The sequence below is a fragment of the Eriocheir sinensis genome, chromosome 41 (assembly GCF_024679095.1).
Source record: "Eriocheir sinensis breed Jianghai 21 chromosome 41, ASM2467909v1, whole genome shotgun sequence".
NCBI lineage: Eukaryota > Metazoa > Arthropoda > Malacostraca > Decapoda > Varunidae > Eriocheir > Eriocheir sinensis.
This window is the reverse complement of record NC_066549.1, coordinates 269,136-293,942: the sequence shown is the minus strand read 5'-3', so window position 1 is coordinate 293,942 and position 24,807 is coordinate 269,136. Positions and strand designations below refer to the sequence as shown.

The following is a 24,807-nucleotide window of genomic DNA, read 5'->3' as shown; positions in this document are numbered from 1 at the left end:
TTTGCATTGCTCGCCCTCCCTTACAGGGCCGCCATTTGGCCAAGGCCCTGTCCCCCTTTTAAGGGGGTTAATCTTAAATGGAATGGAATGGCAGCGAGCCGGCACTCCATCAGTCACACTCACACCGCGATGTTCTCCGCCCGGTGTCTTTTAACTGCTCTCGCTCCCGCCATATTCTCTCTCTCTCTCTCTCTCTCTCTCTCTCTCTCTCTCTCTCTCTCTGCGTATGTGTGTGTGTGTGTGTGTGTGTGTGTGTGTGTGTGTGTGTGTTATTCACCACGGCCTGATCACGAGTTGGACTTGCTTTCGCCAGCAGGTACCCTCACGACGTGAGCAAGTGCTCATTCTTGTCGATCTCTGGGTACTGCCAGGACCTCACACACCACACACCCCATCTCCCTTGCTAAAGGGGGGACACTAACTACTACTATCCATATCAGACCCTATGACATACCGTTTTTCGCAAATATCTTTCAAACGAAGACTCGGATCAGCATGGGACTTTGGCACAGATTGTTTCACACACTCCGCTAACTTTTGACGCTATTGTGCACTGCCAGATGCGGTTAATTATGGGGTTTACTCTTGACTGTGATGGCAAAACCTGCGTGAGCCACTTACATATTCGAACAGGTGAGGCGTGACGTATTTGTGACGTGTATCCACCACCTACCTCCACCCCTGGCTTCTCCTACTCCCATCCCTCCCTTTCCCTCCCTCCTCCTTCTCCCCCGCCCTCTCTACCCCCGCCATCTTTCTCCCCCATACCTCCTCCCTCCACCCTCTCTCTCTCTCTCTCTCTCTCTCTCTCTCTCTCTCTCTCTCTCTCTCTCTCTCTCTCTCTCTCTCTCTCTCTCTCTCTCTCTCTCTCTCTCTCTCTCACAAACACTTGTGCTGTACACGAGATATGAATCCATGCACACATATGACTCGAATTAATGGCAGATAAATAGAAATTATATCCCGTCTGCATCAGCATCAACAGTGATGACGACGAGGATGACCTGTTTGTCGCTGGTGATGAATGTTGAAGTAACAGCCTATGTGGTCAGTTATTTAATTATTACTCCACCCATCATGTACTCGCTATCTATTTTTATTTGCTATGACTTTTTAACATATCTACATGGACACATATCGTATGGCAGTCTTTTCCTAACATCAGAATAAATTATTCATATATTTCTCCTATTTCGTTTCACGTTTTTACTCTGCAATGAATTCGCGCTTCAATTCCACCGTTATTCCTTTCCGTCTCTTACGCGATTTCCTATAAATGATCAAGCGTCAGATACGTGCTTCATCCCATCATACGCTCAACGTAACCTGTGGGAAGGAGGTTCATATACTCGTATAACTTTCAATGGTTGTAAAATTGCCCAAACAAACCTCATACAGCACTTAAGCAACATCCAGTTACGCTGGAACAGGAATCAGGGTCGTGTGCATAAAACACCAGGCCATACTTAGCATATACTTTCGAGTTATCCGCCATTGTAGACAAGTCATATGTGTGCAACGCTTCACATCGCATGTACACAGAGAGAGAGAGAGAGAGAGAGAGAGAGAGAGAGAGAGAGAGAGAGAGAGAGAGGGGAGAAGGAGAAGATAAGTGTTTGTAATCTTTTCACTGTTGTAGGATCTTGACGGGGATCCACTTAGGTTAAATAAGAAAACAAATTTTAATATCTATAATAAATCGTGTAACAGTCTAGGGCACTCACTCCATCACTCCAGGAAATATATAAATCAATTACTACCAAAATCCTAATCTCGAAAAATTTTTATATATAAATGCTGCACACAAAAAAAAATGTTAATATAAAACTTCCAAGCCTTTTGTCTCGAAAGATACTTTAAAATTTCAATGGAAGACGAAGCCATAGTTAGTAATGACATTCACATATCAGATGCTACCGTTCTTCCGTACAAGAACAGTTCGCGTGTAAACAGTAACGTCTCTGCCTCTGTGAGCGGTCGTGGTCTGGCATGATGGATCGTTACATAATTAAGCGAAAACGCACTGATATTGTAACAGAATCCCATCCCCGGGAAGCAGAAAGGGAAAGTACGGATGGAGGGGAAACGAGTGGCCAGTCTACCAACAAAAATACGAGCCAGGCATGTAAGAAAAGGAAAGTGCGACCGATACAAGATGAACACCGAAAATTTCAAGAAAAGTGGACAGAGGAATTTTTCTTTGTGCTTCATGATACAAATCCACTGAGTTAAATTTGTCAGTAGGAGTGTTCTGGTTTTAAGCGTGGAAATTTAGAGCGCCATTTCAGAACCACTCATGCAAACTTTAATGAACTTTACCCACCTGGAAGTAACCTGAGAAAAAAATATAATTGAGCAGCTTACTACAGTGATTACAGGGCAACAAAGACTACTACACAGAACAACTTCCGTTAGTGAGAGAGTGACCGAAGCAACATTTGAAATTGCATGGATATTGGCTAGGCATAAGGTGTTTTCTGATGCAGAGATAATCAAGGAGTGTTTTATGGCTTCAGCAGAAATAATGTACGCTGACTTCAGCAACAGAGAAGCTATTATCAAGCAAATAAAAGGGCTTCAACTGTCAGACACAACTGTAATAAGAAGAATTGAAGAGATTGGTGATGACATTCGTGGTCAGTTAATTACAGATTTATCAGCTTCACCCTGTTTCAGCATTGCAGTAGATGAGAGTACAGATATTTGTGATGTAGCTCAGCTTTGTGTATGGGTTCAGTTTCCTAAAGAGGACTCGTTTCAAGAACTGTTGGTAGAGAGGTAAGTGTCCTACTATAATTATGTAACATTATGTAGGAAAATTATGGGTTTTTCTTGGGTGTGGCTCTCAAAGTGAATGTACGTAGTCTACTAAAGTGGCTCTCTTGCAAAAAATAGATTAGGGGATCATTAAATGGAAATACAGTAACAGAAAATGTGGTCAGAATTTTTATTTCAGAGCTCTCTTTACCCTATAGAGCACAAGCTAAATGGTTTCCTCCAACTTAATCCGGACAGCTATTTTCTTTAAAAGATGAAACAACAAAATAGAATAATCACCAATAAGTCAACTCTTCAAACCCACATAAGTTAATATTCTTTTTTTTCTTTTAAAAGGTGACAGTTCATCAGACATGACCATTAAGGAAAAGGGCGAACTAAACATATCCTTGTCAGCCCCAGACGAGGATGCAGTGAAGGAGGGAGACAGAGAAACATGGAAAAGTCCTTTCCAATTCTTTTTCTATTGCCTCAGCTATGCAGTCGGCTTTGGTAATGTGTGGAGGTTTCCTTACCTCTGCTACAAGAACGGGGGAGGTAAGGCACGGCAGAAGTTTTAAAGTTATTATAATCATAAAACTACTGCTACTGCTACTACTACTACTACTATTACTACTACTTTTACTACGATTGTTTGAGCTAATGATGGTGCTGTTCTTGTTGTTGCTGCCTGTGGTGCTATTGCTTCTAGTGTTACGATAGCATTGAATAATATGTTTGTCTCTTCGGCGACCACATACCAATATTGTATATCAGTATCGATATGGGAACCCATGAACGGGGTTGGCAGGTGTGTGTATTCATAATGTGTTCGCTTTGTTTGGTGTGTGTGTGTGTGTGTGTGTGTGTGTGTGTGTGTGTTTAGTTAGTTTTGTTAGAATATAGAGGAGTGAGCTATGCTTTCATTGTTGTGTACGTCGTAATTATTTCATTGTGCATTTTATTTTATTTTATCTATTTACGGACCCATGAAAGATTGTATGTATAATCTTATCTATATATTAATACGCTAGAAGCCGTGTTCATACGCAAACACCGTTATCTTGAACATATCAACAGCCTCGACTCCGTTATCTCGAACACTAAAGATAAGCTAAATATATATGAAATAGGTACTATTTAAAGTCACCACCACCACAATCACTACCACCATCACCGTTACTACCACCACCACCGCAATCACAATAACCCCTCCCCCCCCCCCACCACCACCACAATCACTACCATCACCACCGTCACTACCACCACCACCGCCACCACAATCACCACCTCCACCAACACCATCACCACCACCACCGTACTATTAAAAGTCGTCACCACCAGGATCAGTGGGGTCAACCGGCGCGCAGAAAATGACGTCAGCAGGTGGAGCGAGGAGAGATGAAATAGAAAACGAAAGTATTCACGTCAAACGGTAACGCAAATAAAATCGGAAGTATTTACGTTGAGCGGTAACTCAAATAGAATCTAAACAGATTTTCATTGTCTTTGTCTTTGATTGACAAATATCGTATCTTCTATAGGTTTCTGTTGTGAATTTAAAACACAAAGAAATTACGTACACATCTTTAGGTAATGTTTCTTGCTGATACACACTATATTTCACTTGAGTGTCTATATATGCATATTCTAGACACAGTATAATAATACAAAACATGCTAAATACCTTTTTGGCCACAATGGGAGAGCTTAAACCTTAAATCTAAGAATAATGACTGCACGTCCCTTTGTTATGGCTCACAGTAGTAAGCGTGGGGATTGCCTTGGTAACGGCTCACATCTTGCTGTGTAATAATAATAAGTACAATGAAAACTATAAGCTTACATTCAAATCCTCTCTAACGAGTATGATGCTACTCGATCCTCTTGCAATAGTATTCAATAGTTTATCCTGTATACATAAATAAAATAAGACATTATAAAAAATAGATTCCTTTAAAGGTACACTTGCCTATATCTACTTAATTTCATTCCTTAAAAAATACATGTATAAGTAAATAAGGAATCTGCAAGAGGCCAGTTGACCTACACGTGGTGGTTCCTGTAAAACTATAAACTCTAAAATCTATATCCATCCATAAATATACTGAGTGGCCCGACCCTTCGTATATTTTCCGTATTGGCCCTCTGAAAAAAAAGTTTGGACACCCCTGACCTAGACAGACTAAGGTGCTTTCTCTTGAGCGTTAAATAGCCTACTTACAGACTTGCAACCAGATACTTAACAAATGCAAGGCATTGTGATTTGACAAGAACAAGCAACCTGTACACCACCGCTTCCGGCCGGCTACTGAGGCGTAAACCATAGCTGAACCTACCAACCTTCCACCTGATGACGTCATGCGCCAGTTGATTCAAAATTTGACGCGCTCTCTGGTAGACCCAGTGTCCTTTGATCCTGGTCACCACTACCACCACCACCACCTTTCGTCTCATGCCAGCGTTCAGCCCGTACTCCAGGAGAACAAGAAGAAGAAAAAAACTTCAAACTACCGTCCTACAGCTTTACTTTCCTGTCTTTCTAAAGCTTTTGAATCGATTTGTTTAGTTTTAGTTTTAGGTGGCAAGAGTGACTATGTTTAGATGGGATATAATGTGTGTGGAAATATGGAAAAGTAACAGCATTTTTAACCAGAAACAACCGCGGCCTACCCCTCCCCACTGACCAGCTTGCTCTGGTTTTACAATAGTACAACTACTAGTAAAACTACTGCTACCACTATTTTTCACCCTCAGCTGCCTTCTTGATTCCCTATGTGTTGATGCTTCTCTGCGCCGGCATACCAATCTTCTTCTTGGAGCTGTGCATCGGCCAGTACGCGAGTTTGAGCCCAGCCGTCCTCTTCCCAAAGTTGGCCCCAATTTTGAGCGGTGAGTTGTTTATATTCCAACATTATGGTGTTTTCTGTGTACGATATTGTTGTTGTCCTTTTCTTTCCTTACGTCTTCACTGCCGTCTTTTTCAAAGACCAATAAATTACAATTATTTGTATTATTTACACTGTTAATTGTATTTTCATTTGTACTGTATTGTTTGTGCGTTCTAATATACTATGATACGTATTTGCCTAATGTAATTCCAATAGAGGTATTACACACGAGGTATCATAAGTTTTCAATTGCAACTTAAAAAAAATATAGATGAACAGATGTATACATCTGTTCAGCAGATATAGCAGCAGAAGCAGCACAATGAAAACAAGCGAAAACAAGGGAAAGAACACAAAGCAACAGAACCCGCCCCCCCCACCAGCACCAGCAAAAACTGCAACAAAAACATCATGAGCAGGAATGTCAGCAATAGCCACTGGATTAACGAAAACTGACACAAGAAGAGTCACATTTGAAACATCATAGCCCAAAGGATACCTATCCCACGTCATATTGGTGGGGGTTTTTTATAGGGATTTTATTGAAAAGGGGCTAGACTTTATGATTCTACGTAGACACATATTACTAAAGGCATTAATCCGCCTCTCCAAGTTACTCTTTAGTGCCCATGTCTCACAGCCATTGATTGAATAAGACAGGAAGCAAAAGCGACTTAAAGATCCCGGACCTTTGTGTTTCTGTACAGTTAATCTCCGAATCTTTGTCCTTTACCACAGGTATCGACAGGTACGTAGTTCTGAACTACGCCACGAAGGCATATTAATAACCTTGCCACACGCATGAATAGGCTGTACTGTGCCTTGACAGCCATCACCAGAACATCCAGCGAATCCGCAAGGATTATTGTACCTTCGGCAAAAACAAGGTCAGTGACCATGACATTGCCAACAGCTGATCCACAATGACTCTGATCCGCAACTGCCTATTACTCAGTCCATACTCTCGTTAAAAAGCGATGGAGCATTGGCACAACCCCTCCTCACTCTCACGTTCACAGGAAAATAGGCGAACTCGCCACATACCCCCAGACACTCACACCTCACAGCACTCTCAGTCACATAATTCAGGCCAGTTAGCAGATCAATTATTGTTCTTGCAGGAATCCGACGGAGTCACATGAGCTCCTAGAGTGCCTCGCGATGCACAGAATGAAAAACCTTCTTGAGATCGATATAGGCTGCAGGCATCCTTTTCGAAACTCACGTTGATGATCGACCAGTACGCGAAACGCGAGGATATAGTCAGTTTTCGACTCACCAGGATTGAACCCATATTGTTCACGTATCTGCAACTTCAGCAGCTGGCTGCGAATCCGCAGCAACAATAGGTGGGCAAGCATCTTGCCTGGCACACTGAACAGCGTCATACCATTGTAGTTCTGGCATTCCTGCCGATCACCTTTCTCTTTCAAGATTGGGACTACCAGCCTCCTCTTCCAGTCAAGAGAAAAGGTACCTGACTGCCATACGGCAGTCAAGATCGCATGCAACACTCGGATCATGCATGCCCTCACCTCCAGTTTTGAGCCAAGAACCTGCAATTCTTTACTTCAACGATTTTCCAAAACTCAGGAGGAGAGGGCTGTTGGTGTCTCTGGTGCCTGGACCATGGACTGAGCAATAGCTCATAGCCTACGCTGTCAGTACCAGAAGTTGTACTGAAGTTACCCAAGACAGTGAGTGTGTCCCGAGGGAGGCACTGGCCTAAGACGGAGTCGAGTTTGGCTAAGGTTACCTTCACCTCAGGTTTATACATCTTAGTAGGAGCGTATACTGTAAAAAGAGATATGAAGCTCAGTGTGTTCTTCGGCCTCAGTTGCTTTATACGCCCATCAACCAAAGTTACCTTAACCACATATGGCTGCAGGAGGTTGGAAATGCCTATAGTTACCCACAACGTCGGGTACTATTGCTCATACCGGACCAGTAGGAGGTGTACCCCGCATTTCTGATCTCGCCTCTGCCAGGACTGGTCGTCTCCTAGAGACTATGTCTATCCTCACCATTCTCAGGTCATTTGATAGGTAGGGCTGTCCGTGATCCTCCAAGAAGCTCAGGACGTTCCAGGAGCCCAGACGTAAATCCGTGAAAAAGTTAATCCCGGGCCTGGCTCTGGATGGGCGCCGCTTCTGCACTTCCCTTGCCACACCAAAGACAAAAGGAGGGGTAATGGGTCTCGTACTTCTTCAAAATGCAGGAGTCTCAAAGGCTTTGTCCTGCACTCGATGCTCGCCCGGTGCGGATCCACGGCCGGGCCTTATTTTTTTATGATCTTTTTTTCTTCTGGTGGGAGACCAAAACAAATCAGAGGCTGGTCTGACTGATCACCGTAGGGCAGGGGCGGTGGACCCATGGAGTGATAAATCCCCCGGCTACCTACAGAAAAAGTATGAACAGGAAGGAGAGGATAGTAAAAAAAGCTCATGTTGAGAACGCTGCACTCCTCATCCAGAAAGACCTGCCCCAACCCTAGAGACCTATCCCCTACCCCATTGAAAGCACAGTCGGTTTTTTGTTTTTATATGGCAACCAAAACCCATTTAATAATTCAGTTTTTATCGTTAATTTGCCATCACCAGCTGTCTATACCGGACGTTTCAATGATATGTTCCTTGGTAGCTGCAACGTTTTTCTCATAAGTTTCATAAATGAATACTGAATGTATTTTAGGGTAATTCTATACCAGTAGACTGATTCACGGCACCGAAACAATAACCTCCATGCCGTTAGACGGAGTAATACAGCAGCAGCAGCAGCAGCTTCAGCTCTAGCACCGAGAACAACACCAGCAATAACAATAACTACAAAAAATTCTTCCACAGGTCTGGGGTGGGGAATGGTCACCATCTCTCTCTTCACTGCCATCTACTTCAACGTCATCCTGGCTTGGTCCTTCTTCTACTTAGTCTACTCCTTCTTCCCTGTACTGCCGTGGAGTATGTGCAACAACGATTTTAACAGCCCTGGTGAGTACCTTAGACGGTGTCACGGCGTCCAATGAGTTTTGTAGAAATAATGACTGTTAGCATCATACTTAGCTATTCTTATTTAATGCATAATTGCCTCATCTCCCGAGATTTAGTGACTTTATATCCCATCCAGTGTTACCTATACATCAATCTATCTATCCATCTATCTATCATCTATATTTCTCTCCATCTACCTATATATCCATCTACCTATCTATATATTTATCTATCTATCTATCCCTCTATCTATATATATCTATGTATCTATCTATCCCTCTATCTATATCTATCTATGTATCTATCTATCCCTTTATCTATATATATCTACATATATATCTATATCTATCTATGTATCTATTTATCCCTCTATCTATATCTATCTACATATCTATTTATCTACCCACGTATGGGGATGGGGACGGAAAGGGAATGGGGAAGACTAGTACATCAGCTGTTAGACTCCACTCTGTCCAAGAGAACTGTGTGAGTGGAGTCCCCCCACACGTGAGATGCATACTCCATACGAGGGCGGACAAGGCCCCTGTAAATGGATAGCAACTGTGCGGGGGAGAAGAACTGGCGGAGACGATACAGAACGCCCAAACTCGAGGAAGCTGATTTAGTGAGAGAGGATATGTGAAGTTTCCAGTTAAGATTATGAGTTAAGGATAGACAGAGGATTGTTAGTGTTGAAGAAGGTGACAGTTGAGTGTTGTTGAAGAATAGGGGAAAGGTGTTTGGAAGATTGTGTCGAGTTGATAAGTGGAGAAATTGGGTTTTTGAGGCATTGAAGGACACAAGCTTCCTTTTAACCCAATCGGAAATGATAGCAAGGTCTGACGTTAACTGCTCTGCAGCCTCCAGTCTGAAGTCTTATAATTCCTGTTGAGAGGGTCTTCTGTTGAAAGAAGTTGAATAATGCAGAGTGGAGTCGTCAGCGTATGAGTGGATAGGACAGTTTGTTATGGAAAGAAGATCATTGATGAATAACAGGAAGAGAGTGGGTGACAAGACAGAGCCCTGTGGAACACCACTGTTGATAGATTTAGGAGAAAATCAGTGACCATCTACCACAGCGGAGATAGAACAGCCGGAGAGGAAACTGGAAATAAAAGAACAGAGAGAGGGATAGAAACCGTAAGAGGGCAGTTTAGAAAACAAAGACTTGTGCCAGACTCTATCGAAAGCTTTTGATGTGTCTAGCGCAACTGAGAAAGTTTCACCGAAACGGCTAAGAGAGGAAGACCAAAAAATAAGAGAGCAAGGAGATCGCGAGTAGAGCGCCCCTTGCGGAGCCCATACTGGGGATCTGATAGAAGGTCAGAAGTGGAAAGGTGCTTTTGAATCTTCCGGTTAAGGATTGATTCAAAAGCTTTAGATAGACAGGAAAGTAAAGCTATAGGGCGGCAGTTTGAAGGATTGGAACGGTCAACCTTCTTAGGCACAGCCTGTATGATGGTATACTTACAGCAGGAAGGAAAGGTAGATGTTGATAAGCAGAAGCGAATTAATTTGACCAGGCAGGGTGTCAGCACGGAGGCACAGTTTTTAAGGACAATAGAAGGCACTCCATCAGGTCCATAAGCCTTCTGAGAGTTGAGACCAGAGAGGGCATAGAAAACATCATTCCGAAGAATCTTAATAACAGGCATAAAGGAGTCAGAGGAGGGATGAGTAGGAGGAATATGCCCAGAATCGTCCAGAGTGGAGTTGTTACAGAAAGTTTGAGCGAAGAGTTCAGCCTTAGAAACAGATGAGACGGCGGTGTTGCCGTCAGTGTTAAGAAGAGGAGGGAAAGATGAAGAAGTGAAATTGGAGGAGATATTTTTGGCTAGGTGCCAGAAGTCACGGGAAGAATTAGAAAAAGCAAAGTTTGGCATTTGCTATGGATGAAAGAGGTTTACTAAGTCGAAGGAAAGATTTGGCACGATTCCGGCCGGAAATCTGAAGATCATGGTTAACGGGAGTTCGAAGGCTCTGGTACCTTTTGTGAGCTGCCTCTTTCTATTTGACAGCACGAGAACAAGCGTGATTAAACCAAGGCTTTTTAGTATGAGGAGTAGAGAGAGTACGTGGAATGTATGCCTCCATTCCGGAGACAATCACCTCTGTGATGTGCTGGGCACATACAGAGGGGTCTCTCTCCTGGAAGCAATAATCATTTCACGGAAAATCGGAAAAGTACATCCTCAGGTCGTCCCACCGAACTGAAGCAAAGTGCCAGTAGCATCGCCTCTTCGGTGGGTCCAGAGGGTGTACAGGAGCGATAGGATAGGATACATAAATAAGGTTGTGATCGGAGGAGCCCAATGGAGAGAACAGTTTGACAGAGTAAGTAGAAGGGTTAGAATTAAGGAAGAGGTCTAGTATGTTGGGCCTGTCTCCAAAACGGTCTGGAATATGTGTAGGGCGATGAACCAACTGCTCTAGATCGTTGAGGAGAGCAAAGTTGAAGGCTTGTTCACCAGGCTGGTCAGTGAAAAAGGATGAAAGCCAAAGCTGGTGGTGAACATTGAAATCTCCTAAGATGGAGATTTCAGAGAAGGGAGAGTGGGTCAAGGTGTGCTCCACTTTAGAGTTCAAGTAGTCAAAGAATTTTAAATAGTTAGTAGAGTTAGGTGATAGATAAACAGCGCACATGTATTTAGTAATAGAATGACAATGAAGTCTTAGCCAGGTGGGCACGAGAGCAAGTCATGTCGTTGCGTACATAGACGCAACATCCAGCTTTGGATTGAAATTTAGGATAGAGATAGTAGGAGGGAACAGAGTAGAGATTGCTGTCAGCAGCCTGAGAAACCTGTGTTTCGGTGAGGAAGAGAAGGTGAGGTTTAAAGGAAAGATGGTGCTCCACAGAATGAAAATTAGAACAAAGACCGCGAATGTTGCAAAAATTGATAAGAAAGAGGTTCGAGGAGTTAGCAAGACACCTCTCAAGTCGGCAGCCGGAAGGGGAGTCCTCCTTGGGGGAATTTGTGGTCCCCCTTACAGGCGGGGACACCGAGGCAGTGTTTTGGTGCGCCATTTTGAATTTCAAATTTTGGGAAAAGGTGTGTATGTTGTGTGAATGTAGTGTGGTGTGGAAAAAGATAGGATTTGTCTTTATTGAGCATGCTGAACTACTCTCTGGTGTTGGTGGGACAATAGGGAAAGGGAAAGTGAGGACATGGGAAGGGTCTTTGGAGGACTTCAGCACCCTCCTCACTTCCCATATATACCTCACCGGGAGTAGCTTGCGCCCGTTTCTGTAGGTGTCTTCCTACCTACTCCTGCGATGTATATATATATATATATATATATATATATATATATATATATATATATATATATATATATATATATATATATATATATATATATATATATATACGTATATATATATATGTGTGTGTGTGTGTGTGTGTGTGTGTGTGTGTGTGTGTGTGTGTCACTGCTGGGTGTCTTTGTGTGTGCCTGCTCTTGTATTCCTTCATGAGTTGGTGGGTGCGCATGCGTGGATGACTGCATATGCGTGCTTGAGAGTTAAGGGGTAGTCAACTTATCTTCACGAACGTTATATCATAGTTTTATTTTCATTTAGACGTCCTTTTTTAAAGAGTAGCAATGTCACGAGACGTTAATTAATAAAAACAAATCGTGTGGTATTAAACAATAATATGACAATTTTACTGAACAAGGAAAGTGATGAATTAATTCTGCACACCACCGAGTCTTTGTTATTATTTTATAGCCAAGGTATTCAGATAATTAGATTTATATATCGAATTTGCTTTTGCTTTTAAATTGCCAAACTCTCTTTGTCTCGTCTCACTTCTCATCATGATTCTTTTTCGCCTATGATTCAATTATTTATATTCCTGCCATTTTGTTTCCTCTCACTCTTATTAATCATATTCCTCATATTTCTCCTATTCTTTTTCTCCGGTAGAATGCTACTCTGAAGAGGGCGCCGCATTATGCGGAAATGAAAGTCTCTACTACTACAACCAGTCCTGCTTACCCCTGAATGATTATTGTGGTCTGGTCGACATGCTGCCGTTAAACAAGACACACTGCCGTGATGGTGGCAACACCTTAATAACGCCGGTTGATAAAGTGGTCACAAAGGTTTCACCCAGTGAAGACTTCTTCAGGTACGAAGGAAAGAATGATGATGGAAACCTCTGTTGGAGCCCTGCTGAATAGTTAGGCGTAGAAAGTTTGTCAGCAATATCAGTGATTGTGTGATATATTGAGTGGGAGCTGTGATGGAAACGGAAAGCAGGACAAAATGGTGGGAACTTGGGGAGACGGTCAGCGAGGCAGCGACTCAGCGTCTCCACACAGGGCCCATACCGCGTGATACCACATGGAGGCGGGCGAGCGCCGAGCGTCACTAAGATCCAAACGGTACCGGTACTAGCGGCAATGCTCAGTGCCGAGTGATCATGAGGCTTCGCGGCACCAGGTACCGGTACCGGGTGCCGCGAAGAATCGATTCTTCGCGGCACCCGGTACCGGTGCCTCGTGCCGCAAAGAATCTCTTCAGCCGGCACCCGGTACCGGTACCTGGTGCCGCGAAGCCTCATGATCACTCGGCACTGAGCATTGCCGCTAGTACCGGTACCGTTTGGATCTTAGTGACGCTCGGCGCTCGCCCGCCTCCATGTGGTATCACCCGGTATAGGCCCTGTGTGAACACGCTGAGTCACTGCCTCGCTGACCGTCTCCCCAAGTTCCCACCATTTTGTCCTGCTTTCCGTTTCCATCACAGCTCCCGTTTCCATTATTTTATTATTTTATTTATTTATTGAAGTTACTGGATAATTCTTGATGTCCGATTCTTTTTCTTTTTTAGGTTGCTAATAAATATTGTTATTGTTATTAGACTATGATCGAGTACATCCATAAAAACTATACATGCTATTTTTTTTTCGAAAAAATAAATATTCACTTCATTCAGAGAGAGAGAGAGAGAGAGAGAGAGAGAGAGAGAGAGAGAGAGAGAGAGAGAGAGAGAGAGAGAGAGAGAGAGAGAGAGAGAGAGAGAGAGAGAGAGAGAGAGAGAGAGAGAGAGAGAGAGAGAGAGAGAGAGAGAGAGAGAGAGTTTTCTCTACAGGAAATTTATTTGGGAATTTCATCAGAAGTCATTAAGATAAAAAGAATACTCCTTCGGGTACCGGTACCGGTACTAACGGTACCTGAGTTTTCGGTACCGGTACTACCGGTACTTAACGGTACTTGCCCATCCCTACTGTTTACGTTTCTAGTGCCAGAGCCATGGGGACCAACACAACTTGAAGCCATCTCTCTCTGTACCAGTAACTGCATTGAAGTCGCCCAAGACAATGAGTATGTTGCATGGGGGGCACTGGTCAACCATAGAGTCGAGCTTGGCGTAGATCATTTGTTTCTCCTCAGGTTCGCACATCTCGGTCGGGTCATACACTGCAATAAGAGATATGAAGCCCAATGTGTGCTTCATCCTCGTCAGCATCATACGCTCACCAACAAAAAGTTTATATTAAAACTGATTATCTACAATATATTGACTGTTCCCGCCGCCACTGCATTGTTCTGTCCTTCTCTTTGAACGTAGCTATTGTCAGCTTTCAAGGTTGTCCAATTGTCGGGAAAGCACAAAAAATAAATAATGCTGTAAAAGATAAAACATATAATAGGGAAAATATAAAATATTCAATTCCATGAAAAACAATTTTTGGGGCGAGTATACTCGAATGCAGTCTAGAATATGTACAGAGATACACGACGAAAATAAGTATCCGTGGTCTAAGGAACTTGCGGTAAATAAATAAAAAAAATGTTACATTATTATGGTGGCTTACATAACCTATTTTGTTAAGCCAAATATTATATCATGATCCGCGATAATCGGTACGTGTTAGAAACATTCTGGTTTTGTTTCAGAAATCGTTTACTGAAGATGAATGGCACCACGTGGGACAACATGGGGGACATGCAGTGGGAGCTGGTAGGGATGCTAGCTCTTGCATGGGTGATCGTGGGCGCCTGTCTTGCACGGGGGATCAAAGTTACGGGGAACATTGTATACTTCACCGCCCTCTTTCCCTATGCCGTGATGATAATTCTTTTCATACGAGGTAAGTCACTCATCACAGCGGGGCTGATTTCAAAACATATTAAAAGGTGATGTTTTAACAATAGTTAACTGTTTCTCTAATTTGAAGGAAACTTCAAACTCTTGGAGAAGAGGAGACACCTCTCAAGACAAGACACGGATCTGTCTGAAATTGACCTCTCTTCTAGCGAATCGGACTGACTACTACTATAAACTTCCCTATATATATATATATATATATATATATATATATATATATATATATATATATATATATATATATATATCTATATATATATATATATATATATATATATATATATATATAGAGACACACACACACACACACACACACACACACACACACACACACACACACACACACACACACACACACACACGAGCCTTCGCACTCCTGCTAATCACGATTTTAATGTCTCTGCCCGGAATCGTGACAAATATATTCTCCGGCTAAACAAATCTCTTTCATAAATAGAAGGTGCCGCAACCTTGCTTTCTTTAATTTTTCCAGAGACTTCTGACAACTAGCCAAAAATATTTTCTGAGGCTACTGACAGCAATCTCTACTCTGTTCCCTCCTACTGTCTCTATCCTAAATTTCAATCCAAAGCTGAATGTTGCGTCTACGTGTGCAACGACATCACTTGCTCTCGTGCTCACGACCTTGACTCTTTTGAATTTTCCACCATCTGGCTAAGACTTCATTCTCATTCTATTACTAAATACATCTGTGCTGTTTATTTCTCACCTAACTCTACTAACTATGTAAAATTCTTTGACTATTTGAACTCTAAACTGGAGCACATCTTGACCCACTCTCCCTTCGCTGAAATCTCCATTTTGGGAGATATCAATGTTCACCACCAGCTTTGGCTTTCATCCTTTCACTGAACAGCCTGGTAAACTAGCCACAACTTTGCGCTCCTCAACGATCTAGAGCAGTTGGTTCAACATCCTACACGTATTCCCGACCGTCTTGGAGACAGGCCCAACATACTACACCTCTTCCTAACCTTTAACCCTTCTGCTTACTCTGTCAAACTGTTCTCTCCGTTGGGCTCCTCCGATGACAACCTTATTTCTGTATCCTGTTCTATCGCTCCTGTACATCCTCTGGACCCACCGAAGAGGCGATGCTTCTGGCATTTGTCTTCAGCTCGGTGGGACGACCTGAGGATGTACTTTTAGGATTTCCGGTGGAATGATTATTGCTACCAGGAGAGAGACCCTTCTGTGTGTGCCCAGCGCATCACAGAGGTGATTGTCTCTGGAATGGAGGCATACATTCCACGTACTTTCTCTACTCCCTTCCACGTACTTTTTCTAAAAGCCTTGGTTTAATCACGCTTGTTCTCGTGCTATCAGAGATAGAGAGGCAGCTCACAAAAGTTACCAGAACCTTCGAACTCCCGCTAGCTATGATCTTTAAAATAAGTGCCGTAAGACGTTACATTTAACACCTTCAGCAATCCAAGAGGAGATAGATTTACATTTCTAAAGGTATGTAGACTAGTAAATAATGTTATATTTACTCAATCTGGTACGTTTTGTTCTCATTTGGTACTTTTTACTGGTGCAATCTGGTACTACTTCTTAAAACTGAGTGACACCGCCAGGAGTACAGGTGGCGAGTGAAGGCGTTTTCAGTAGTGTCACCGACAAGTCAAACGAAAGCATATAACAATTCGTGTACATCCCTCTTCAGACCCAATTACTCAGAGTGCACACTGTAGGAAGTAGGAAGATGGAGGAATTCGACGATTTGTTTCTTGAGGATGACAACAGATCGCCTGTGCTTAATCTTCTGTACAGTATATGCCCCTCATCCAGCGGCAGACGATTTCTCCATGGCAAGAGTTATGTTTACAGTTCGCATGTATGAGTTCTGAGCCAGCTCTAATTTTCTCCTTGTTTTAGCTTGAAGTCAACTATAATATTGCAAAAATATATATTTCCTCGCCCGCACATGAAGAATATGTAAAGAGATAATGCAAGAAACTCACCAACATACGAAAAAACAGCTCTGCTTCGGAATTAAAGTCATAGCCACGAATTAGAGTCGCACACCGCTGCCTAGCGGTCAAAAAAATGCGAAATGTATTCAGAAAACGCAGCATCTTCCCTTATTTCCCTTGTCTTATGTACTTTTCAGGTTCTTTTTAATGTGAAATGACAAGAAAATAAATATTTCTTAACACAACACCAACTTTCTGGGTCTCAAAGAGCATTATATTCTATATTTTATTCTTCAAAATACATTCCTAAGGGAACCTGACTGCTGTGTGCTTCGGTTATACTACTCGCTGAATGGCTGATGAAAAGCGTTTGCTGGCGTTTGTCTTTTGTTTGCGTTTGTATGATCCCGTTTGACTTGTCGGTGACACTACTGAAAACGCTGCGATGCGATGCGCACCCCCGGGCATGTGCTCCCCAAGAGATAGTTACTCTATCTATTGTTTGCCTCCATGTGCTTCATTTTTCTTTAAAAGAATGTATATGAGCATAAACACAAATTGCACGACCGTTGAACTTTGGCGGAATCATGTATTTTTCTTGGCTGAAATCTGTCCGGTTTCAGGGATCACGCTGGAAGGGGCTTACGAAGGTTTGGAATACTACATCCTAAAGCCGAACATGACACGCCTAATGGAGGTGGAGGTGTGGAGCGATGCTGCCATTCAAATTTTCTACTCCCTAGGCGTTTGCTTTGGTTGCCTCATTACCCTTTCATCATACAACAAATTTACAAACAACTGCATGAGGTAAGGATTAGGAAATGTTGATAAAACTTTTTCCACACCGTGCGCCAATTCAGCACTAAATTTGTTTGTCAAGGACCGAATATATATATATATATATATATATATATATATATATATATATATATATATATATATATATATATATATATATATATATATATATATATATATATATATATATATATATATATATATATATATATATATATATATATATATATATATATATATATATATATATATATATATATATATATATATATATATATATATATATATATATATATATATATATATATATATATATATATATATATATATATATATATATATATATATATATATATATATATATATATATATATATATATATATATATATATATATATATATATATATATATATATATATATATATATATATATATATATATATATATATATATATATATATATATATATATATATATATATATATATATATATATATATAATTATATATATATATAAATATAAATATATATATATATATATATATATATATCAGACGAAGAGGCCTGGCAATGGCGACATCAGTAATTGGGGATACACCTTCTACATGAGCAATGGCTTCCATGTCAAGGGGGTAGCTATGGGCATCTCCAACCAACTGTTGCCATTTGTGGTTGAGATTGCTCCGGTTGATGAGCGTATAATGCGAGTGGGCTTCATGTCTCTTCTTGCAGTGTACGCTCCTACCGAGATGCGTGAAACAGAAGAGAAGGAGATGTTCTACACCAAACTTGACTCCGTATTAGACCAGTGCCCTCCCCGGGAGACACTCATTGTCCTGGGCGACTTCAGTGCTACTTCTGACAGGGTTGTCTGCGAGCTATGTGTTGGTCCCCATGGATCTGGTACCAGGGACATCAACAGCTCTCTTCTCCTAAATTTTGCAAAATCCAGAAGGTTGAGAATTGCGGGTTCCTGGTACCAGAGACAAAAGCTGCACGGCTGGACTTGGTATAGCGATACCAGGAGGAGAGGTATGTCAGGGGTCTCGCTGATGAAGTCGAGGGCCATTTAAATGCGAATGACCTCCGACCTGCTTACCGAGCCCTGAAGAAGGTCTGCTCCAAGTCTCTCTCTCAGGTGAGCGCTATCCGAACAGCTGACGGCTGCCTCGTGTCGGACATGGATGGGCAGAGGCCTCGTTGGGTTGAGTACTTTGAACAGCTGTACATGGCGTACCCTCCACGTGGGTAGCTTCCAATTGCTGAGTTGTAGGTGGCAGATGCTGATCCACCCATTGACGAAAGCCCACCCTCTCTGGTCGAGGTCAGGGAGGCTGTGGCAAAGTTGAGGAGTGGAAAGGCACCTGGTACCTGTAACATCAGTGGGGAGCTGCTCAAAGCTGGAGGTGAGGCCATGATCCGCGGGTTGCATGCGGTCTTTACTGCCGTATGGCAGTCCGGTACCATTCCTCCTGACTGAAGAGGGGGTTGGTCGTCCCTATCTGGAAAGGAAAAGGGTACCGCCAGGACTGCAACAAATACCGTGGTATTACACTGCTCAGTGTGCCAGGCAAGGTGCTTGCCCACCTATTGCTGATGCGAATTCGCAGCCAGCTGCTGAAGCTGCAGAGACCTGAACAGTCTGGGTTCACGCCTGGTAAGTCAACAATTGACCGTATCCTAGCGCTTCGCGTACTGGTGGAGCGCTGACGAGAGTTTCGACAGGGGATGCTTGCAGCCAATGTCGATCTCAAGAAGGCTTTTGATTCAGTGCATCGCGAGGCACTCTGGGATTTTCTGCGACTCCGTGGGATTCCTGCGAGGACTATTGGTTTGTTGATTGACCTGTATTCTGGGACAGAGAGTGCTGTGAAGTGTGGGGGAGGCTTGTCCAGCTTCTTACCCGTGAATGCGGGAGTGAGCCAGGGCTGTGTCCTTGCCCCATCGCTTTTCAACACTTGTATGGACTGGGTACTGGGCAGAGTTGTGGACCAGAGTCATTGCGGAGCATCCATCGGCAATACCAGGGTCACTGACTACGACGAAACAGCTGGGAGCACTATTGATACGGTGTGATGTGAGAATGCTTAGATATTTGATGGCAATCATATGGCAAGATGGCATTTCAAATGAAGAAGTGATGAAAAGGAGTGGCCTGGAGGGTCTGGAGGAGTTACTGAGTAAGACCAGATTAAGGTGGTTTGGACATGTGAGGAGAAGAGGAGAAGAACACATCCTGAGACGAGCACTAAACTTTGAGGTAGAGGGCAAAAGACCACCAGGAAGGCCAAGGAAGACGTGGAGAAGGGTGGTGGAGTAAGGCTGAACATCACGGAAGAAATGGCTATGGACCGGCAACAGTGGAGGAGGCTCTTATCTCGTCCAACCCCACCATAGGGAATAAATGGAAGTTAAACGATGATGATGATGATGATGACTGACCTTGTTTTTGCCGATGATCCAGTAATCCTGGCGGAGTCGCTGGAGGTTTTGGTGACTGACTCTCGTGGCACTGCACGAGGAGGCGAAGCCCTTGGGACTTCAGGTCTCCTGGGCCAAGACCAAGGTACAGGTGTTTGGAGGCATGCTAGATGAAACAATTACAATCTGTTCATGCGTGTGGCGAGGACGATGAGATCTCAGAAAGTTTCACGTATCTTGGTAGCGTAGTTCATAACGACGGTGAGTCTGGCCAGGAAGTCTCACGGCGGATTGGCCTGGCCCACGGTGTTATGGACTCGCTCAACACGAGTATATGGCGTTGTTGATACCTGTGTAGAAGAACAAAGATCCAGATCTTCAATTCCCTTGTGCTCCCTGTCTTACTCTATGGTTGTGAGACATGGACACTAAATGGGGACTTGGAGAGGCGGATTGATGCCTTTGGTAATAAATGTCTACGCAGAATCATGGGATATCGCTGGAATGACTTTGTGTCAAACCAGCGACTACTCCGTGAGACTGATTCGACATATATTACCTGCATAGTCCGTCAACTCCAACTCCGGCTATACGGGCACGTGGCACATTACCCTGAAGCTGATCCTGGTCATCGGGTTGTCTCTGTAAGAGACAATCCTGAGTGGAGGAGGCCAAGGGGGCGCCCACGGAGTTTGTGGCTTGAGCAAGTCGATAGATCTTGCCGGGAGGTACTCGGGTTGGGAAGGGGGCCTACACGGAGACTCGCCCGGAAGGACCTCCGGGCTTGGCGTCGTAGGGTGGGAGGCGACGAGCCCTCCGGCATATGCCCCCACTGATTCTTTGATTGATTAGTCAAGGTTCGTAAATTAAAAAAATAGTAGCTGCATTTTTATACATGAATAATGCTAGTGATATTCCTACTGGTTAATATGATACCTGGCGTCTCCACCATCGATGGTGGAGTCACTGCCACATTACTTACAACAAATTCCTGAAGGGCTTCAAATTTCTTTTCAAGATCATTATGTTTGGCTTTCCATTCAGTCACAGCCTTCTGAAGTTGTAATCATTGAACGCAGAGGCGGCAAGTTCTACTCAGCTGGAAATACTGAGCTGCAAATCATCCGGGACAGACGTCACACTTAAGGTTCGAAGGCATTGTTAGAAATTTAAGCGAGTTAACAGTTTGGGCAAATATTAAAAGCGCTTTCGAAATAACTTAAAGTGTGACCATAAATTGAACTGGATAAAAATTGTGCATGGAAATTAGATACTGCTGTGTTAGATACCTCCCACACTGGGAGTTCGCTCCCACAGGGTCTTGAAAACGCCTCAAAGACCAATCGCTTGTCCTGAGCCTCGGTCACGAGACTTTCACAACCCGGCGCTTTTCAGCTATTGTCCTCGAAATTTTGTCCCATAGAACGGGGCCGGCGTAATCACTCAGAGCAGAGCTGGCAAGAGAGGAGAGGAACCAGCAATTCGTTCCCACTTTCCCAAACGTCTAACCCAACTCTGCGACCCTTTCGAGGCCTGGCCAGTGGCACCTGTCACCAGGTGTTCTACACCAACTCTAGAGAGTATCAGACGCCCTTCCTGAGAGACCAAAAAGCTGAAATATTCCTTGAGTATAAGAAATACCCTCCGAAACTTCACCTAGAAGCCGGGAGGTACAACCTCAAATGGCCCACGGAAGACATCTCTTTCAGGAGAAAACAAGAACCAGCTCTTATGCAGAATAGGGATGGGAGTACTGTCGATAGAGGGGAGGGACGGGGAGCTCACACCGACAACTGGGTCCCAGGGAGGCTTTTTAGTGTAGAGGTCGCCACACTAATTAGGCACGGTCCAGCTGACTAGGACCCTGGAACTCCAGCCATTGTCTCATAAAGAGATCCTCTGCCTGTAGTCCAATCCACCACTGCTGCTGCCCAGTGGCTTCACCGTGACCGTGGCACGGGAGACAGATCAGGTATTATACCTTGTCCAAGGGTGACCTGAGACTATGCAGGGCAGGGACGTCTAGTTCCCTGAAGTGAAAACACTTCACCCGCATACCGGATATCCACTCGTACGCCGACGACTCTACTTTGCATTATTTAACTTCTTTCAACAGAAGACGGTTTCAACAGGAATTACAGGACTCCAGACTGGAGACTGCAGAACACTATCATTTCCGATTGGGACAGAAAAAACCTGGTGTCCTTCAACGCCTCAAAAACTATATTTCTCCACCTATCAGCCCGACACAATCTTCCAAACACCTATCCTCTATTCTTCGACAAAACTCAGCTGTCACTTTCTTCTACACTAAACATCCTCGGTCTATCCTTAACTCAAAATCTTAATAGGAAACTTCACATCTCTCACTAAATCAGCTTCTTCGAAGTTAGGCGTTTTGTATCGTCTCCGCTTTGTATCGTCTCCGCCAGTTTTTTTCCCCCGCACAGTTGCTATCTCGTCCTCGTATGGAGTATGCATCTCACGTGTGTGGGAGCTCCACTCACACAGCTCTCTTGGACAGAGTAGTGTCAAAGGGTCTTCGTCTCATCAACTCCCCTCCTCTTACTGACAGTCTTCTATCTCTTAAACTCCGCCGCTGTGTTGCCTCTCTTTCTATCTTCTATCGATATTTTCACGATGACTGCTCTTCTGAACTTGCTAACTGCATGCCTTCCCCCTAACGCGGCCCCGCTGCACACGACTTCCTACTCAAGATCATCCCTATACTTTCCAAATCCCTTGTGCAAGAGTTAACCAGCATCTTCACTCTTTCATCCCTCATGCTGGTAAACTCTGGAACAGTCGTCCTTCACCTGTATTTCCTCCTGCTAACGACTTGAACTCTTTCAAGAGGAGATTTTCAGAACACCTCTCCTCCCGAAAATGACCTCTCTTTTGGCCACTCTTAACTTTTTGTAGGAACAGTGATTTGCAGCTTTTTTTCCCCCTTGAGCTGTTTCCTTTACTGTAGAAAAAAAAGAGACGCGAGCCTCGCCGCTAGACTTGGTACAACAATGCTGAAGGTGTGGCAAAGGAGATCGATCAAATCCTTGTTAATACTCGTTGGAGGATCCTCCAGAACTGTAGGATTTTCCGGAGTGCTGAGTTCTTTTCTACCGACCACAGACTCGTTGTTGCAGAACTCAGGATACGCTTCAGGTCCCCCCAAAATTCAAGATGCAACCCCCCAGAGTTCCATCTTGTGAAACTGAGGGAACAGGCATGCAGTCAGGAGTGTAGAGTGGCAGTCTCAAATCGGTTTGAAGTGCTTGGTAATTTTGACGACCCTGGAGAGTTGTGGGAAACCTTTCAACATGACACTCTCAAAATTGCTGAGGAGTGCATTGGAGAGCGCCCCAGGTCTAGGAGTGGCGTTGCCTTGAAGGAGACACTGGTAAATATAGAGGAGTTGTTCTGCCAGGCTGGCAGGGGACTCGTATCGATGTAAGACTTTTTCACGAAGGAGTAGAACCCTTCTGAGGAGGCTGAGATCTCGCTGAGCACGTCGAAGGTTGTTTAACTTCAAACGACCTTAGACCTGCCTTTCGAGCTCTGAAGAAGCTCCGCTCCAAATCCACATCTTAGATGAGTACTATCCGAACGGTTGATGGGCAGATAGCATCAGATGCGGATGGTTACCAAGCTCGTTGGGTCGAGCACTTTGGGCAGTTGTACACGGCAGAGCACTCAAGCAGACAGCTTCCTCTGGCTGGGTTGCATATGGCAGCTGCTGATGCACTAATAAACGAAACTCCACCCTCTCTTGCGGAAGTGAGAGAGGCTGTGAGGAAGTCGAAGGGTGGACAGGTAGCTGGGATGTGTAAAATCAGCTCAGAGATGTTGAAAGCTGGATGTGAAGCGATGATCCGTGTGTTGCATGCGGTGCTGTTTGCCGCTTGGCAGTCCGGTGCCATTCCGGAAAGGCACAGGGGACCGACCGTGGTATTACACTGCTCGATGTGCCGGGAAGGTGCTCGCTCATCTGCTGCTGATGCGAATTCGATCTCATCTGCTAAAGATTCAGAGACCTGAGCAATCCGGATTCACACCTGTCAAGTCAACAGCTGACCTGATCCTAGCACTTCACGTCCACGTGGAACGCCAACGTGTGATTCGACAGGGGTTACTCGTCGCCTATTTCGATCTCAAGAAGGCTTTTGACTCTGCATCGTGAGGTACTCCGTGGTATTCTGCGGATCCCTGGGATTCCTGCAAGGATTATTGACCTGATGACTTTACTTTGGTAATGAAAGTGCTGTGAAGTGTGGGGGAGGCGTTTCCGGCTTCTTCCTTGTTAATTCAGGTAGGGGTGCGTTTTTGTTCAATGACTTTTCAACACTTGCATTGACTGGGAATTAGGCAAAGTTGCTGATCAAAGGTTGCGGATCATCTGTTGGCAATATCAAGGTCATTGATCTTGTTTTAGCTGATGATGCTGTACTCCTTGCAGAATCGCTGAATGTCTTGGTGATAGGTCTCGAAGTGCTGCATACAGAGGCGAAGCCAATGAGACTGAAGGCCTCCTGGGCCAAAACCAAGATCTAGTCGTTTGGAGGCTTGCCTGATGACACAGTTTAGTCTGTCCATGCATGTGGTGAGAATGTCGAAGTCACCAAAAGCTTCACATACCTTGGTAGCGTAGTGCATAACAATGATGGGTCTCACCAGGAAATCACTCGTCAGACTGGGCTGGCCCACGGTGTTATGGACTCGCTCAGTATATGAGTATATGGCATTGTTGATATATATTCAGTCGGACAAAGATTTGAATCTTTAGGTCGCTTGTGCTCCCTGTATTACTGTATGGCTGTGAGACATGGACTTGAAATAAAGACTTGGAGAGGCGTGTTGATGCCTTTGGTACCAAGTGCCTTCGCAGGATCATCGTGTA

General features: G+C 43.8%; 1 protein-coding gene across 3 annotated transcripts in view; it reads left to right on the top strand.

The window, feature by feature from the left end:
* LOC127009464 (sodium- and chloride-dependent glycine transporter 1-like) overlaps positions 1 to 24,807 on the top strand; it is a 45,796-nt gene that overhangs the window by 5,043 nt on the left and 15,946 nt on the right. Inside the window, exons 2-7 of one of the 3 annotated variants that reach the window (XM_050882559.1) lie at positions 3,115 to 3,315; positions 5,515 to 5,649; positions 8,492 to 8,635; positions 12,567 to 12,771; positions 14,546 to 14,739; positions 17,317 to 17,500. In XM_050882559.1, coding sequence (XP_050738516.1) covers positions 3,115 to 3,315; positions 5,515 to 5,649; positions 8,492 to 8,635; positions 12,567 to 12,771; positions 14,546 to 14,739; positions 17,317 to 17,500 — 1,063 coding nt within the window. Of the gene's footprint in view, positions 1 to 3,114; positions 3,316 to 5,514; positions 5,650 to 8,491; positions 8,636 to 12,566; positions 12,772 to 14,545; positions 14,740 to 17,316; positions 17,501 to 24,807 lie in introns of those variants that run through there. The other 2 variants (XM_050882560.1, XM_050882561.1) reach the window with 2 other exon arrangements.